Source organism: Hemitrygon akajei, chromosome 7 (assembly GCF_048418815.1).
Source record: "Hemitrygon akajei chromosome 7, sHemAka1.3, whole genome shotgun sequence".
NCBI lineage: Eukaryota > Metazoa > Chordata > Chondrichthyes > Myliobatiformes > Dasyatidae > Hemitrygon > Hemitrygon akajei.
The window spans coordinates 163,321,547-163,340,293 of NC_133130.1; the positions used below are offsets into that span (position 1 = coordinate 163,321,547).

General features: G+C 44.8%; 1 protein-coding gene across 5 annotated transcripts in view; it reads right to left on the reverse strand.

Moving 5' to 3' along the window:
- Window positions 1-18,747, reverse strand: part of whrna (whirlin a) — a 180,385-nt gene continuing 161,638 nt past the window's right edge. For all 5 annotated transcript variants that reach the window (XM_073052449.1, XM_073052450.1, XM_073052448.1 and 2 more), the window contains one exon: window positions 1-2,721. In XM_073052449.1, the coding sequence (XP_072908550.1) occupies window positions 2,539-2,721 (183 nt within the window). In that variant the 3' untranslated portion in view covers window positions 1-2,538. The remainder of the gene's footprint in view (window positions 2,722-18,747) is intronic.

Genomic DNA, 18,747 nt, shown 5'->3' on the forward strand with positions numbered 1-18,747 from the left:
TTGAGGGTGTTTATCAGATTTATTGGAAAATGTAAAGCACAAATTTGGTACAAATACTGTAACAAGGTTGAAAGCAATTTACAAGGTTAGGTAATAAACTGTACAGGCATCACGGACATAAGCTCACATTGTTCAGAAGCCATAAGAGATAATCAGACTCTAAACACAAGGATACCAGTGCTGCATTAGAGGCAGTGATGACTGTCAGCGAACGGCAGGGAACTCACCGCACGATCCAGCTACCAAAACAATGGGGAGAAAAATAGAAAAACAGAAGCAACAAGCAGCGAGCACAGGCAGGAAATGCTGGTTCACTTTCTCAGCCATGCAGAGTTTGTTAAGCAGTCATCATTTGGCATTTTATTTCACAAGAAATAATTCCAGGACCCACTTCTCTGTCAATTTGCGTGGAATGAAATGACTGTTTGGACCGGGGTATGCTGAACTACTGTGGGATGGCACTGGAAACAGTATTCCTTGGATAGGACAAAGGGTAGAAACCTCAAGAATACAGTGACCATTGTTGTAGTGACACCCATGCTCAACAGCCTGTGGGCTTTGCATTGATGGCGAAGGAAGCCGTAGAATTCCAGCCAGTCAGATCTCTGGGAGAAGCATCTCCAGCCCATCTCAGTACAAACCAAAGAGTGCAGAGCCAAAGGCCAGGTAAATATCTGGGGAAACATCTGAACACGAGTCTCATCATGGAACCAGGTCTATTCTGTGAGGAGTCATACAGAGGGCATTTATAGGGTCAAATCTCAACTCGAGAGGCAGCCTGTGTCCCAACGTTACTCTCCAGGTTAACAAAATAAAACACACAATAGATAAAGAGACAGTATTCATCACAACAGATTGCAAACTCGGGTTTTTTGTTATCACAACAGCATCCAATGAACTATCCTGAGTGATGTAACGCTGTTACACCGGTTTGATTCTGAACAATACGTGGAATCACTGTGAAACATGTTTGATTGGACCTGCTCATGAGGGGTTAGCAAGGCATAGGGTCAGACCCAACAATCTGACACACTGTGGCTTCACAGATGGGCTGGGCATGAGTCAGGTGCTGGAGTGTGCATTGCAGGCACGGGGCAGAAGTTACCTGGGTCTGGGGAGAGGGCAGGGAACGGCCAGTGTATCCAGCTTTCCCATCGTGTTTACTTGATGGATTCAGGGGCTGACCCTTATTCCCACTTAATAAAATAAACTGCAACTTATCAACCTGCCACTAGGTGGAAGCAGATCTCCACATAAATATCTGGCACCACACGAACTGCTGAGGGAGTTCAGCGGGTCAGGCAACATCTGTTGGGGGAGATGGATAGTTACATTATGGATCAAAATACTTCTCCTAGACGGAATGACAGAGAGAAGGTGGTGTCAAGCATTGGGGAAAAGTGGTGGAGAATGACCTGGCAGGCGATGGGTGGAGAGTGCAAATGATGTAAGAAGCTGAGAGGTGATAGGTGGAAGTGACAGAGGGCTGAAGGTGGTGGAATCTGATTGGAGAGGTGTGAAGGGGGAAAGGAACCAATGGGAAAAGAGTGAGTGATGGGGGACAGTTGGATCACAGGGGGAGAAAAAGACACAAGAGGGGGATTGGTTACGGATAGTTTGAGAATCCAATGTTCACACTGCTAGGTTGAAGACTGCCCAGGCAGAGACGGGCAGACAGGTCAGGGACTTGGATGGACCAGACTGGGTCAGGGATAGAGTCAGACCTGACTGCACTGAACCAAACTGGGTGAGGTTGGATCAGAAACCATCTGCCTTCTACTTCCCAGAGGGACAACACACAGTCACTCTGCAGATACACACTGATATGTGTGTGGAGAGGGCTAGCCTGAAACTTCCTCCCACCGTCCATGATTAACAGCATCTTGAGACAATCAATCTGATCTTGGAGTGATGGGGTAAACCCCAGCAATCTGGCTGTAGCTTGAACTATTCTCTTCTGTTGTGTTACTGATGCGAAGCTCAAGCTGTTGTAGAATGCGGCAAGTTCTTCCAATGCTCCGACAACATTCGTACAGGAAATTAATCTTTAATTGCCAGCATTCCCGGTGTTTGGGTAAACCCTGTGGCAACAATAATTCTCTGATGGACAGCGCACCCACTCTGACAATGACAGTGGTACAGCATAGCTACTTATCAGCTCTCTGACACAGCATGGACAGATTCTCACAAATATTTGTTCCTTTCTGCCAGAAACCCCTCTCCCAGGCCAAACAGGAATTACTCTGGAACATTAACTCATTTAGGTTAATATACAGAACTAGGTTACATCAGTGACCACAATACTTCTTCAATAAATAAAGATATTCAGCTGTTGTATCCAGACATCACTCTCAAAATTGACATTTACGTGCCAAGCCATAAAGAGGATTTTGCTGACAGCCAGAGTTGGGATCATCTGTTAACTCTGGTGAGTAGACTGGACGGACTGGGGAATAGATGTTGTATTGTTGCTGACATTAGGTACCTTTTCACAGTTGTAGAACTTAGGGCCATGGTGAGGGGTAGCAGCGGGAGTTCTTAAAGTGCAACATTAAACTCGGTTACCAGGAGATCAATCCAGTTCCTGTCCTTGGTTTTAAATGCTTCTGCAATACGTCTTGCTGCTTCTTTATGTTCTTTTCCTTGAAGTGGCAGTCCGTTAACCTCCAAAATCACGTGGCCGACTTTCAGCTTTCCGCAGTTATGTGCTGATCCTCCCCTCTGGAAAGATGACAGAGGTCACGTACAGACAACCCAGATGTAAAAGTCCTGTTTAACTCTGAATTGTGAAATAGAAACCCTACAGCACAATACAGGCCCTCCACCCCACAAAGTCCTGTCTAATCTTCAGATATGAATTAACTCTGAACTGTGAAATAGAAACATAGAAAACCTACAGCACAATACAGGCCCTCTGCCCCAAAAACTTGTGCTGAACATGTCCCTACCTTAGAAATTACTAGGCTTACCCATAGTCCTCTATTTTTCTAAGCTCCATGTACCTATTCAAAAGTCTCTTAAAAGACCCTATCGTATCCGCCTCCACCACCGTTGCTGGCAGCCCATTCCATGCACTCATCACTCTCTAAGTAAAAAACTTACACCTGACATCTCCTCTGTACCTACTCCCCAGCACCTTAAACCTGTGTCCTCTTGTGGCAACCATTTCAGCCCTGGGAAAAAAACCTCTGAGACGATCAATGCCTCTCATCATCTTATACACCTCTATCAGGTCACCTCTCATCCTCCGTCGCTCCAAGGAGGAAAGGTCGAGTTCACTCGACCTATTCTCATAAGGCATGCTCCCCAATCCAGGCAACATCCTTGTAAATCTCCTCTGCACCCTTTCTATGGCTTCCACATCCTTCCTGTAGTGAGGCAACCAGAACTGAGCACAGTACTCCAAGTGGGGTCTGACCAGGGTCCTATATAGCTGGAACATTACCCCTCGGCTCCTAAATTCAATTCCACGATTGATGGAGGCCAATGCACCATACTCCTTCTTAACCACAGAGTCAGCCTGCACAGCTGCTCTGAGTGTCCTATGGACTCGGACCCCAAGATCCCTCAGATCCTCCACACTGCCAAGAGTCTTACCATTAATACTATATTCTGCCATCATACTTGACCTACCAAAATGAACCACCTCACACTTATCTGGGTTGAACTCCATCTGCCACTTCTCAGCCCAGTTTTATATCCAATCAATATCCCGCTGTAACCTCTGACAGCCCTCCACACTGTCCACAACACCCCCAACCTTTGTGTCATCAGCAAATTTACTAACCCATCCCTCCACTTCCTCATCCGGGTCATTTATAAAAATCACAAAGAGAAGGGGTCCCAGAGCAGATCCCTGAGGCACACCACTGGTCACCGACCTCCATGCAGACTATGACCCATTTACAACCACTCTTTGCCTTCTGTGAGCAAGCCAGTTCTGGATCCACAAAGTAATGTCCCCTTGGATCCCATGCCTCCTTACTTTCTCAATAAGCCTTGCGTGGGGTATTTTATCAAATGCCTTGCTGAAATCCATATACACTATATCTACTGCTCTACCTTCATCAAAGTGTTTAGTCACATCCTCAAAAAATTCAATCAGGCTCATAAGGCACAACCTGCCCTTGATAAAGCCATGCTAACTATTTCTAATCATATTATACCTCTCCAAATGTTCATAAATCATGCCTCTCAGGATCTTCTCCATCAACTTACCAACCACTGAGATAAGACTCACTGGTCTACAATTTCCTGGGCTATCTCTATTCCCTTTCTTGAATAAAGGAATGACATCCACAACCCTCCAATCCTCCGGAACCTCTCCTGTCCCCATTGATGATGCAAAATTCATTGCCAGAGGCTCAGCAATCTCCTCCCTCGCCTCCCACAGTAGCCTGGGGTACATCTCATCCAGTCCAATGACTTGTCCAACTTGATGCTTTCCAAAAGCTCCAGCACATCCTCTTTCTTTATATCTACATGCTCAAGCTTTTCAGTCTGTTGCAAGTCATCACTACAATCACCAAGATCCTTTTCCATAGTGAATACTGAAGTAAAGTATTCATTAAATACTTCTGCTATTTCCTCTGGTTCCATACACACTTTCCCACAGTCACACTTGATAGGTCCTATTCTTTCACGTCTTATCCTCTTCCTCTGCACATACTTGTAGAATGCCTTGGGGTTTTCCTTAATCCTGCCTGCCAAGGCCTTCTCATGACCCCTTCTGGCTCTCCTATTTTCCTTCCTAAGCTCCTTCCTATTAGCCTTATAACCTTCTAGCTCTCTGAACCTTTTTGTAAGCTTTTCTTCTTGACTAGATTTATTACAGCCTTTGTACACCACAGTTCCTGTACCCTACCATAACTTCCCTGTCTCATTGGAACGTACCTATGCAGAACTCCACACAAGTATCCCCTGAACATTTGCCACATTTCTTCTGTACTTTTCCCTGAGAACATCTGTTTCCAATTTAAGCTTCCAATTTCCCGCCTGAATGCCTCATAATTCCCCTTACTCTAATTAAGCGCTTTTCTAACTTGTCTGTTCCTTTCTCTCTGCAATGCTTTTGTAAAGGAGATAGAATTATGATCACTATCTCCAAAATGCTCTCCCGCTGAACGATCTGACAGCGGACCAGGTTCATTTCCCAATACCAAACCAAGTACAGCCTCTCCTCTTGTAGGCTTATCTACATACTACATCAGGAAACCTTCCTGAAAGCATCTAACAAACTCTACCCCATCTACACTAAGTAGCATCTCTATTTTCTGCGAAGGCTGAGAAAAGTCCATCTCCTCACAACATTCTACAGAGGATATATCGAGAGCACCCTGAGCAGCTGCATCTCTGCCTGGTTCAGGAACTGCACCGTCTCGGATCACAAGACTCTGCAGTCGATAGTGAGGTCAGCTGAGAAGATCACTGGGGTCTCTCTTCCCGCCATTACAGACATTTACACCACACGCTGCACCTGCAAACCTAACAGCATTGTGAAGGATCCCACGCACCCCTCATACAAACTTTTCTCCCTCCTGTCATCTAGCAAAAGGTACCAAAGCATTCGGGCTCTGATGACCAGACTGTGCCACATTTTCTTCCCCCAAGCCATCAGACTCCTCAATACTCAGTTTCTAGACTGACATCTACATCATTTATTATTATATTGAAATTTGTCCTCTACTGTGCCTATTGTCTTGTTTATTAATTATTTATTAATTAATTATTGTACTGCCCTGCACTGTTTTGTGCACTTTATGTAGTCCTGTGTAGGTCTGTAGTCTAGTGTAGTTTTGTGTTGCTTCATGTAGCACCATGGTCCTGGAGGAAAGTTGTTTCGTTTTTACTGTGTACTGTACCAGCAGTTTATGGTCGAAATGACAATAAAAAGCGACTTGATGTGACTTGAGATGCCAATTGATATTTGGGAAATTAAAATCTCCCATCACAACAACTCTTATTATTACACCTTTCCAGGGTCTGTTTCCCGATCTGCTCCTCGATATCCCTGTTACTATTGAGCAGCCTATAAGAAACACCCAGTAAAGTTATTGACCCCTTCCTGTTCCTAAACTCCACCACAGAGACTCCGTAGACAATCCCTCCATGGCGTCCACCTTTTCTGCAGCGTGACACTATCTCTGATCAACAGTGCCACACCCCCACCTCTTTTGCCTCCCTCCCTGTGCTTTCTGAAACATTTAAAACCTGGCACTTGAAGTAACCATTCCTGTCCCTGAGCCATCCAAGTCTCTGTAATGGCCACAACATCATATCTCCAAGTACTGATCCACGCTCTAAGCTCATCTGCTTTGTTCACAACACTCCTCAAACACTTCTAAAATAGACACATCTCAAACCTTCGGTCTGAGCGCATCCCTTCTCTATCACCTGCCTATCCTCCCTCCTGCATTGTCTACAAGCTTTCTCTATTTGTGAGCCAACCTCCTTTTCCCCAGTCTCTTCAATTCGGTTGCCACCCCCAACAATTCTAGTTTAAACTCTCCCCAGTAGCCTTAGCAAACCTCCCCACCAGGATGTTGGTCCCCCTGGGATTCAAGTGCAACCTGTCCTTTTTGTACAGGTCACACCTGCCCCAAAAGAGGTTTCAATGATCCAGAAATCTGAATCCCTGCCCCCTGCTCCAGTCCCTCAGCTACACATTTATCCTCCACCTCATTCTATTCCTATTCTCACTATTGCACTATGTCTCCTTTGAATACTGATAGAGGTAAACTCACAAGATGTTCACTTTGTAGAGTTACATACATCTGAATTCTATCAGATTCATGTATTCTATAAACTTTCTATCAGGCCATAACATTCACAATGAGGTTCAGGACACTCCCATTCCCGAATGTAGTGAGAAGTAAATCACTTCATTTCCTCCTGACCTTTACGGTAAAAGACTTGAAGGAATGGTATCCATTCAACACCTTAATCTAAAGCATTTGCAGGATAGGCAGATGCTGGGTAACATGGAGACTCAAGAGACTAGAGACACTGAAATCTGCTGGAGGAACTCAGTGGGGTGGGGTCAGTAGGGTGAGGCAGGGATTGAGACCCTTCACATTGACTGATAGAGGACTGTCCTGCTGCATTCCTTGCTTTTGTTTTAGATACTGGGAAGAATTTCCTCCTCAGAACCACACCAGTTGCGGGAATACTTGGCAAGTGCTGTCCGGCATAGAAGGGAGCAGCTGATATCCAGATGTTGACTGGCATGGGCTGTCAGCCAGCAGCACATGCATGACTAGAGGAGCTAGACAATGATCGAAGCACCTTTTACACCCCAGGGGGTTATTTGATGGAACAACAGCAACAATACTTAGTCTTGAAATGGCGAGACCTTTCCTATGAGGTGATTGGTGTGTAAAGAAGTTTGAGCTGATGTCCCTGAGATTAGCCCTTCTTCAGGAATCAATGTGATACCATAAGACCATGAGATATGGAGTCACCGCTCTCTGGCTAACAAAATTCCTCATCATCTCCATTCTAAAACGACGAGCCTCTATTCTGGGCTGTGTCCTCTGGCCTTTGACTCCCATGATAGGAAACATCCTCTCTATGTCTACTCTATCAAGGCATTTCACCATTCAATAGGTTTCAATAAGGTCACCATTCTTCTAAATTGCAGTGAATACAAGCCCAGAACCATCAAACACTCTTCATATGACAAGCCATTTAATACTGTAATTATTTTCATGAATCCCCTTTGAACCCTCCCCAGTTTCACTCCATTCTAGGATAAGGGGCTTAAAACTGCTCACAAATTTCCAAGTGAAACCTCACCAGTACTTTATAAAGTCTCAACATTACATCCTTGCTTTTATATTCTAGTCTTCCTGAAATGAATGCTAACATTGCATTTGCCTTCCTCAACACAGACTCAACCTTTAAGGAATCCTGTGCAAAGACTCCCAAGTCCCTTTGCACCTGAGGTTTTTTTTGTTATTTTCTCTGCATTTAGAGAACCATCAACCCTTTCATTTCTTCTACCAAAGTGCATTTTCCAATACTACTTCCCAACACTGTATTCCATATGCTATTTCTTTGCTCATTCTCCTAATCTAAGTCCTTCTGTAGTCTCTCTACTTCGTCAAAACTACCTGTCCCTCCACCTATTTTCATATTGTCTGCAAACTTTACAACAAAGCCATCAATTCCATCATCTAAGCAACACACACAAAATGCTGGTGGAACACAGCAGGTCAGGCAGCATCTATAGGAAGAAGCACTGTCGACGTTTCGGGCCGAGACCCTTCATCAGGACTAACTGAAAGGAAAGATAGTAAGAGGTTTGAAAGTAGGAGGGGGAGGGGGAAATCTGAAATGATAGGAGAAGAAAGGATGGGGTGGGGTGAAGCTAAGAGCTGGAAAGGTGATTGGCAAAAGGGATACAGAGCTGGAGAAGGGAAAGGATCATGGGATGGGAGGCCTAGGGAGAAAGAAAGAGGGAGGGGAGCACCAGAGGGAGATGGAGAACAGGCAAAGAGTGATGGGCAGAGAGAGAAAAAAAGGGGGCGAATAAATAAATCAGGGATGGGGTAAGAAGGGGAGGAGGGGCATTAACGGAAGTTAGAGAAATCAATGTTCATGCCATCAGGTTGCAGGCTACCCAGATGGAATGTAAGGTGTTGTTCCTCCAACCTAAGAGTGGCTTCATCTTGACAGTAGAGGAGGCCATGGATAGACATATCAGAATGGGAATGGGATGTGGAATTAAAATGTGTGGCCACTGGGAGATCCTGCTTTCTCTGGCGGACAGAGCATAGGTGTTCAGTGAAACCGTCTCCCAGTCTACCTGCATATTGAAATACCCCATGACCATTGTAACATTGCCCTTTTGGCATGCATCTTCCATCTCCTGTTGTAATTTGTAGACCACATCCTTACTACTGTTTGGAGTCTGTATACAACTCCCATCAGGGTCTTTTTACCTTTGCAGCTCCTTAGCTCAATCTACAATGATTCAACACCTTCCAACCCTGTGACACATCCTTCTAAAGATTTGAGATAATCTTTTACCAACAGTTATGTTGCCCCTTCTGCCTTCTTGCCTGTCCTTTCAATACAATGTGTATCCTTGGACATTAAGCTCCCAGTAGTAATCTTCTTTCAGCCATGATTCAGTGATGCCTACAACATCATACCTATCAATCTGCAACTTAGTCTACCTTATTCCGTACTGCGCGCACTCAAATACAACACTGTCAATCCTGTATTAATCTCTTTTGATTTTGTCCGCTTTTTATGTTGCAACTTATTTTGTGGACTGCAATGTTGCCCTATCATCAGCCTCTCCTCACTATAGAACATATCACATAGAATAGTACAGCACAATACAGGCCCTTCAGCCCACAATGTTGTGCTGACCCTTAAACCCTGACTCCCTTATAACCCCCCACCTTAACTTCCTCCATATACCTGTCAAGTAGTCTCTTAAATTTCACTAGTGTATCTGCCTCCACCACTGACTCAGGCAGTGCATTCCACGCACCAACCACTCTCTGAGTAAAAAACCTGCCTCTAATATCCCCCTTGAATTTCCCCCCCACCTTACCTTAAAGCCATGTCCTCTTGTACTGAGCAGTGGTGCCCTGGGGAAGAGGCGCTGGCTGTCCACTCTATCTATTCCTCTTAATATCTTGTATACCTCTATCATGTCTCCTCTCATCCTCCTTCTCTCCAAAGAGTAAAGCCCTAGCTCCCTTAATCTCTGATCATAATGCGTACTCTCTAAACCAGGCAGCATCCTGGTAAATCTCCTCTGTACCCTTTCCAATGCTTCCACATCCTTCCTATAGTGAGGCGACCAGAACTGGACACAGTACTCCAAGTGTGGCCTAACCAGAGTTTTATAGAGCTGCATCATTACCCCGCGATGTATTGCCTCTGTTTGTAAACTACCTCATCTTCAGTACTATCATCTGTCTTTCCTACAATACTTCTTGCATTGAAATATCTGCAGCTCAGGACACTAGTCACACCCTGATCAACCTTTCAATTCCTGACTTTGTGTGAAGTCTTACCAACATCTGCCTTAACAACCTCTCCACTGACTGTTCTGGCACTCTGGTTCTCATCCCCCTGCAACTCTAGTTTGAACCCCACCTTGCAGCATTAACACCCCCCCCACTAAGATATTAGTCCCCCTCCAGTTCAAGTGCAAACTGTCCCTTTTGTACAGGTCCCACCTTCCCTGGAAGAGAGCCCAATGTTCCAAAAATCTTAGGTCCTCCCTCCTACACCAACTCGTTAGTCTTGTATTAAACTGTATAATGATCATAGTTCTGACCTCACTAGCACGTGGCACGGATAGCAACCCTGAGATCACAACCCTTGGTGGTCCTGCCCTTTAACTTAACACCTAACTCCATGAACTCCCTATGCAGAACCTCGTCACTTGTCCTAACCAGGTCATTAGTATCTACATGGCCCATGATTTCAAACAATTCATCCTCGCACTTAAAAATGCTGAGATATCCCGGGCCCTGGCACCTGGGAGGCAACATACCATCTGGGAATCTTGTTCTCACTCATAGAACCTCTTGTCCGTTCACCTAATGAATTTGTCTCCTTGGGCTGGAGTCTGGAACTGGGCGGACATTTTGATGTGGTGAGTTATGAGCATCAGCTTTCATCAAACTGAATAGCGCAGTTTTTCACACTCTTACTGCTTTGAGCTCGATCAACTGTTTACAGGACAGTGTGTGCACTAGGCCAGTTATATCTTTCACCCAAGTTACTTGCTGGACAGATTCAGGTCAGTACACCAGCAACTATCTAGCTGTCATTTCCAAAATTCTTCCATGTGGTTCAAACGTGTGTCCCTGCATCAGTAACCTGAACACTAGTTCTGAAACTTTGTGTTTTTGAACCCAGTTGGACTTTTGTGCATTTATCAGTGTATGGCTCCTCGATGTGGACCGTACTTGTTACGAATAGTACCTACCTGTATGATAATGATGTAGGACAGAGTAGTACCAACCTGTAAGGTAATGATGCAGGAAGACCCTACACATATATGGACTCTACCTATTAGAGATGTTCGTCAGAGGGATGGGAACCAGACTGGTAGTGCCAAGCAACACACACAAAATGCTGGTGGAATGCAGCAGGCCAGGCAGCATCTATAGGGAGGAGCACTGTCGACGTTTCAGGCCGAGACCCTTCATCAGGACTAACTGAAAGGAAAGATAGTAAGAGATTTGAAAGTAGGAGGGGGAGGGGAAAATGCAAAATGATAGGAGAAAACCGGAGGGGGTGGGGTGAAGCTGAGAGCCAGAAAGGTGATTGGCAAAAGTGATACAGAGCTAGAGAAGGGAAAGGATCATGGGACAGGAGTCCTCGGGAGAAAGGGAGATAGTGCCAAGGATGAGGTAGCTGGATTACAAACAGAGGCAATGTGTACTGAGACTCCTAGCAAAGAGAAGTTGATGACAGGGCAAAATAACAGTCAACAAGAAGAGTTGTAATGTAAAAGGTGGACAAAATCAAAAAGGACTGAAGGTGTTATATTTGAATGTGCATAATATACAGAATAAGGTAGATGAACTTGAAGCACAGTTACAGTTTGCCATGAATGATGTGGTAGGCATCACTGAATCATGGCTGAAAGAAGATTATAGCTGGGAGCTTAATGTCCAAGGATACACATTGTATCGAAAGGACTGGCAGGTAAGCAGAGGGGGTGGTGTGACACTGTTGGTAAAAAATGAAATGAAATCATTAGAAAGAGGTGACATTGGGTAGGAAAATGTTGAATCATTGTGGGTAGAGCTAAAGAACCTCAAGGGTAAAAAGACACTGTTATATACAGACCCCCAAACAGTCTACAAATGACAACGTGAAATAGAAAAGGCATATCAAAAGGGCATTAGGTGCTGGGTGTTGTGCAATGAACTGGAATTGATTAGAGAGCTTAAGGTAAAAGAGCCCTTAGGGAAAGTGATCATAATATGATCAAAGTCACCCTGAAATTTTGAGAAGCAGAAGCACAAGTAACAGTATTACAGTGGAGTAAAGGGAATTACAGATGCATGGAGAGTTGGCCAGAATTGACTGGGAAAACACACTAGCAGGGATGACAGCAGAGCAGCAATGGCTGGAGTTTCTGGAAGCAATTTGGAAGGCACAGGATATATACACCCAAAGAGGAAGAAGCATTCTAAAGGCAAAATGACACAACCATGATTAACAAGGGAAGTCAAAGCCAACATTAAAGCCACAGAGAGGGCATATAATACAGCAAAAATTACTTTAGTCAGATGGTAAATCTGTGGAATTTGTTGCCACAACAGGCTGTGGAGGCCACGTCATTGGGTGTATTTAAGGTAGAGATACCTCTTGATTAGCCAGGGCATAAAAGGGTATGGGGAGAAAGCAGGGGAATGGGGATGACTGGAAGAATTGGATCAGCCCATGATTGAGTGGCGTAGCAGACTTGATGAGCCGAATGGCCTACTTCTGTATTATATCTTATGGTCTTAATTGCAATTTTCACATTCATTTAAATTGGAAAGAATATGAATGCAAGAACGTAATGTTGAGACTTTATAAAGCACTGGTGAGGCCTCATGGAGTATTGTGAGCAGTTTAGGACCCCATATTTAAGAACGGATATGTTGACATTGGAGAGGGTTCAAAGGAAGTTTACGAAAATGATTCTAGGTTTGAATGACTTGTCATATGAAGAGTGTTTGATGACTCTGGGTCTGTATTCAAGTCAAAGTCAAAGTGTATTTATTATCAAAGGATGTATACTTTATACAACCTTGAGATTTATTTTCTTACAGGCAGCTACAAAACAAAGAAACCCAATAGAACCCAATGAAACAAAAGACTGTCAGACACTCAACACTCAGAAGAAAAAAAAGGGGAAAAAACCATGCAAACAATAAAATGTGACGTCAGCCAGTAGAGCACCAAAGGTTTAAAAAGGCGACCACCATATACAGCAGGCAGCGGAGTGGGACGCTTTGGCTCAACAGGCATCGGCATGAACAGGCAGAGACAAGGGTAGGTTCCGGTAAGTTTCGTTTTGTTCATTTAGAGTAGAGAGAATGTCAGGCAGGATGTTGGAATGCTCCTCTTGCAGGATGTCAGGGAGACCACGACACCTGCAGGAAGTGCATCCAGCTGCAGCTCCTAACAAACCGTGTTAGGGAACTGGAGCAGGAGCTGGATGACCTCCAGATCATTCAGAATGAGAAGTTTATAATAGCTTCAGGGAGGTAGTTACGCCAAAGGAGCAACGCACAGGTAATTGGGTTACCGTCAGGTGAGGGAAGGGGAAAGGGCAGGCAGAGTAGGGCTCTCTTGTGGCCATTCCCCTCAACAACAACTATACCGATTTGGATACTGTTGGGTGGGACGACTTACCTGGGACAAGCTACAGAAGCCGGATCTCTGGCACTGAGTCTGCTTCTGCAGTGCAGAAGGGAGGGAGGAAGAAGAGGAGAGCGGTAGTGATAGGGGACTCGATAGTTAGAGGTACAGACAGGAGGTTCTGTGGTCGTGACAGACACTCCCGGATGGTTTGTTGCCTCCTGGGTGCCAGGGTCAGGAATCTCTCTGATCGCGTACACAACATTCTGAAGTGGGAGGGTGAGCAGCCAGATGTCAGGGTACACATCGGTACCAATGACGTAGGAAGAAAGAGTGAGGAGGTCCTGAAGAGTGAGTAGACAGAGCTTGGTAGGAAGTTAAAAAGCAGGACCTCGAGGGTGGTAATCTCAGGATGCTACCTGTGCCACGTGCCAGTGAGGGTAAGAATAGGATGCTCTGGAGGATGAACACGTGGATGAGGAACTGGTGTAGGGGGCAGGGTTTCAGATTTCAGGATAATTGGGATCTCTTCTGGGACAGGTGGGACTGTACAAGAGTGATGGGTTACACCTGAACTACAGGGAGACCAATATCCTTGCAGGGAGGTTTGTTAGTGTTATTGTGAGGGTTTAAACTAGATTAGCAGGGGGATGGGAACCAGAGTGACAGAGCAGACAGTGGAGCAGGAGTGAAAATAAATGATGTCAAAAGTTCATGCAAAGTCACAAATAGAACGTTTTGTGTGTGGTGGTAATAATCTTCTGAGGTGTGTCTATTTCAATGTGAGGATTATTGTGGGGAAGGCAGATGAGCTGAGGGCATGGATAGACACATGGAGTTACAACATTATAGCCATTAGTGAAACTTGGCTACAAGAAGGTCAGGACTGGCAGCTTAATGTTCCAGGGTTTAGATGTTTCAGACGTGATAGAGGCAGAGGGATGAAGGATGGGGGTGGGGGGGGGGGGGTGGCATTGCTAGTCAGGGAAAATGTTACAGCAGTGCTCAGGCAGGACAGATTGGAGGGCTTGTCTACTGAGGCCATATGGGTGGAGCTGAGAAACAGGAAAGGTATGACCACATTAATGGGGTTGTATTATAGACCACCCAATAGTCAGTGAGAATTGGAGGAGCAAATCTGCAGAGAGATAGCAGACAACTGCAGGAAACATAAAGTTGTGATAGTAGGGGATTTTAATTTTCCACATATTGATTGGGACTCCCATACTGTTAAAGGTCTAGATGGGTTAGAGTTTGTAAAATGCGTTCAGGAAAGTTTTCTAAATCAATATATAGAGGTACCGACTAGAGAGGATGCAATATTAGATCTCCTATTAGGAAACGAGTTAGGGCAGGTGACGGAAGTGTGTTTAGGGGAACACTTTGGTTCCAGTGATCATAACACCATTAGTTTCAACTTGGTCATGGATAAAGGTAGATCTGGTCCTTGGGTTGAGGTACTAAACTGGAAAAAGGCCAAATTTGAAAAAATGAGAAAGGATCTAAAAAGCGTGGATTGGGACAGGTTGTTCTCTGGCAAGGATGTCGTTGGTAAGTGGAAGGCCTTCAAAGGAGAAATTTTGAGAGTGCAGAGTTTGTATGTTCCTGTCAGGATTAAAGGCAAAATGAATAAGAATAAGGAACCTTGGTTCTCAAGGGATATTGGAACTCTGATAAAGAAGAAGAGGGAGATGTATAACATGTATAGGCAACAGGGAGCAAATAAGGCGCTTGAGGAGTATAAGAAGTGCAAAAAAATACTTAAAGAAATCAGGGGTTTCCGGTGACGTCATCGTCGAGAATGGCAGCTTAAGTCACTAGCTCTTCCGGAAAAACGCGTATTAAGCCCCATTAACCCATCAAATATAATATTTTTTGAAAAATATTTGAACTGAAAAGAGGGGCAAGAATGGGGAGAAGAAATGGAAATAAAAAAAGTGACACTGTGGAGCCTGCGTCCGAGAAGAGTGCAGCGAGCGGCTCTCCTACCCAACCGCGTGCTTGTGAGGCGGCTGCTGGGCCTCGTTCAGACGAAGCGACGAATGTCTTCGAAATCCTGAAAGAAATAATGGAGGTCCAGAAAGATATAAAGCAGCAGCTCCGTGATATTAAGGCAGAGCTCGCCAGCGTTAATCAAAAAATAGCGGTGGCAGAGACTCGCATTGAGAAGGTGGAAGATCGCATTCAAAACGTGGAATGGATACTGAACAAGACAATAAAAATCATACATCACCAAGAAGGTAAACTGCTTGATCTGGAGGGAAGATCACGGCGGAAAAATATCAGAATCTACAACGTTCCCAAAGGAGCAGAGGGCCCGTCTATGATGGAGTTTGTCGGAAAGTTACTGCGGGACGCGCTGGAGCTTCCCCCAGCTATGAAGCTGGAAGTTGAAACAGCGCACCACGCGTTAGTCCCAAAACCTACCCAGGATAGAAAGCCACGCTCAATTATAATTAAATTCCTTCGGTACAGCACCAAGGCGGAGATTCTACGAAGGGCCTGGGGTAAGAAGAGAGTGTTTTTAGACGATAAATTAATATATTTCGACCAAGATTTCCACCCCCCCAGCGGTCCTTCAGAAACACAATGAATACTCCAAAGTAAAGCGAGTATTAAAGCAAAACAAGATTAGATTTCAAACTCCGTACGCTGCTAAACTTCGAGTGTTTTATGACAATGGGACGTGGTTGTACCAGACAGTGGAAGAGGTGAGTACAGACATGAAGGCCAGAGGGTTGCCCGTCAGCATGACAAAAACGAGAAGGCAGGAGACGGGAGGAAGCCGAGAGAAACGTATCAGGAAGAGACCGGGAGTTTCCCAAAGACAGTCCTCACCCCCTTCAGAAGAGCCATAAGGTTTGGCTAACTTTGAAAATGTTTAGAAGCTAAACAGAAGCAAAAGTACACAGTGATATACCTATCTCAAGAAATACTTATTATAATGTGGATTTTATATTACTTAGTTGTTATTCTTTATTCGCTCACTTACTCCTTTTTCCCCACCAAAATGAGAATATATATGTGTGTGTGTGCATATATGTGTATGTGTGTAATGTGTGTGTGTATGTGTGTATATATATATATAGGAGTACACAGGGAAATCTTTTCTGTGTAATGGATTTGTTCACTGACTTTTATGAATACTGCAATGGGGGCCCTCAACTCACAAATAAGAGGGGTTATCCCCCATAGCTAGACATTTCCTCTAGCTCAACGCAGGGTCATTTACTAGAGCCCTCAGCCTTGGAATCACACGTTCGTTGCCATTTTTGTTATTATTTGAGTTTCTTGGTTCTTATTTGTTCAGGGAGTAGATCAATTAAGTTTTATTCTAATTTCAATGATACATTGACAGATAAATACAGATGGCTAAGGACAAGGTAAAATTCATTTCTTTTAATGTAAATGGGCTATTAAATCCAATCAAACATAAGAGAATTTTATCCAAAATGAAAAAAGAACAAGCACATGTAGTATATTTACAGGAAACTCATTTAAGTGATAATGAGCATAAAAAACTAAAGAGAATGGGCTTCACTAATCTGTTTTTCTCCTCATATAAATCAGGACATAGGAGAGGAGTTACTATTCTTAACTCAAGTAAGCTAAATTTTGAAAAAATATTCGAAATGGGAGATAAAGAAGGCAGATATATTCTGGTAAGGGGGAATATAGATGGCAATTCAGTTACTCTATTGAATATATATGCACCCCCGGGAAGTGATACTGGTTTCTTTCAGAAAATTACTGATATTATGGTAACAGAAACAGAAGGTCTCCTGATATGTGGGGGAGACTTAAATTTACAATTACAACCATAGTTAGACTCTTCCAATAGAAAAACCTATGAAACAAAATCTTTACATAAGAAAGTTACAGTTTTTGAGGATGTTGGTTTAATTGATATATGGAGGGACCTTTTCCCTGACAGAAGGGATTACACTCATTATTCTGCTCCACATTCTGTATATACAAGAATAGACTATTTCATAACATTTGGAAAAGAGAAAGACAAAATAAACACCTGTGGAATTGGGACAATAGATGTAAGTGACCATGCACCTATATATTTATCGGTTGATTTTGACCTACAACCAAAGAATACTATTTGGAAACTAAATTCAAGTCTACTCAATGATCCATACTTTAAGGAACAAATTAAAAAAGAAATTGGTCTCTACTTAGAATTTAATGATAATGGACAGGTTTCACCTCCCATTTTATGGGATACTCTGAAGGCGGTCTTAAGAGGGAAAATAATAGCGATATCTTCAAATAAGAAAAAAATAAGGAATTGTAGCAATTGCTACACACAGCGCTGAAATAACGACACGCAGTCGGTAAGTCGTTTTGAGACTAGTTTATTCAAACTTCGTGGCACTGGCATTTAATCCCTAGCGTCCGCCCTCTCCGGGTGGAAATTACGTCAGGGGTGCATTACCAAAGTCTCCCCCAGCGCGCTGGCTATTTGTGAGCCGGTTCGCCTGCGCAGAAAGTGGGTCGCCACATAACCCCCCCCCCCCCAGAACCGGCGATACACCCCCCAATGTCCACAATCGGGATCAGCCTTTGTTTGGGAGGTCTGCCTCTGCGCCGCAGTGCCTGAACCTCGACCGGCTGCGCCAAGTCCACATGGGCTGGTTTGAGTCGGTCCACCGTGGAAACCTCCTCTCTCCCCCCAATGTCCAGAATGTACGTGGACCTGTTGTTGTTGATCACCTTGAATGGCCCCTCATACGGCCGCTGTAGCAGTGCCCAGTGTCCGCCCCTTCGTACAAACACAAACTTACAGTCCTGTAGGTCTTTGGGTACATGGGTCGGGGTCCGTCCGTGCTGTGAAGTCGGTACGGGGTCCAGGTTGCCGAGCCTTTCGTGGAGTCTGTGCAGGACTGCTGCGGGTTCTTCCTCTTGCCCCCTTGGGGCTGGTATGAACTCTCCCGGGACGGCCAGGAGTGCACCGTACACCAACTCAGCCGACGAGGCGTGCAGATCCTCTTTGGGCGCTGTGCGAATTCCAAGCAGGGCCCAGGGAAGCTCGTCCACCCAGTTAGGTCCTCTCAGGCGGGCCATGAGAGCCGACTTCAAGTGATGGTGGAAGCGTTCCACTAGTCCGTTCGACTGTGGGTGGTAGGCAGTAGTGTGGTGTAGCTGCACTCCCAACAGGCTGGCCACAGCCGACCACAGGCTGGAGGTGAACTGGGCGCCTCTGTCGGAGGTAATGTGGGCCGGTACCCCGAAGCGTGCTACCCAGGTTGCGATCAGTGCTCAGGCGCAGGAATCGGCAGATGTGTTGGTGAGTGGGACCGCCTCTGGCTACCTCGTGAACCGGTCTACCATAGTTAGGAGGTACCACGCTCCTCGGGACACTGGTAGGAGGCCCACGATATCCACATGAATGTGGTCGAACCTCCG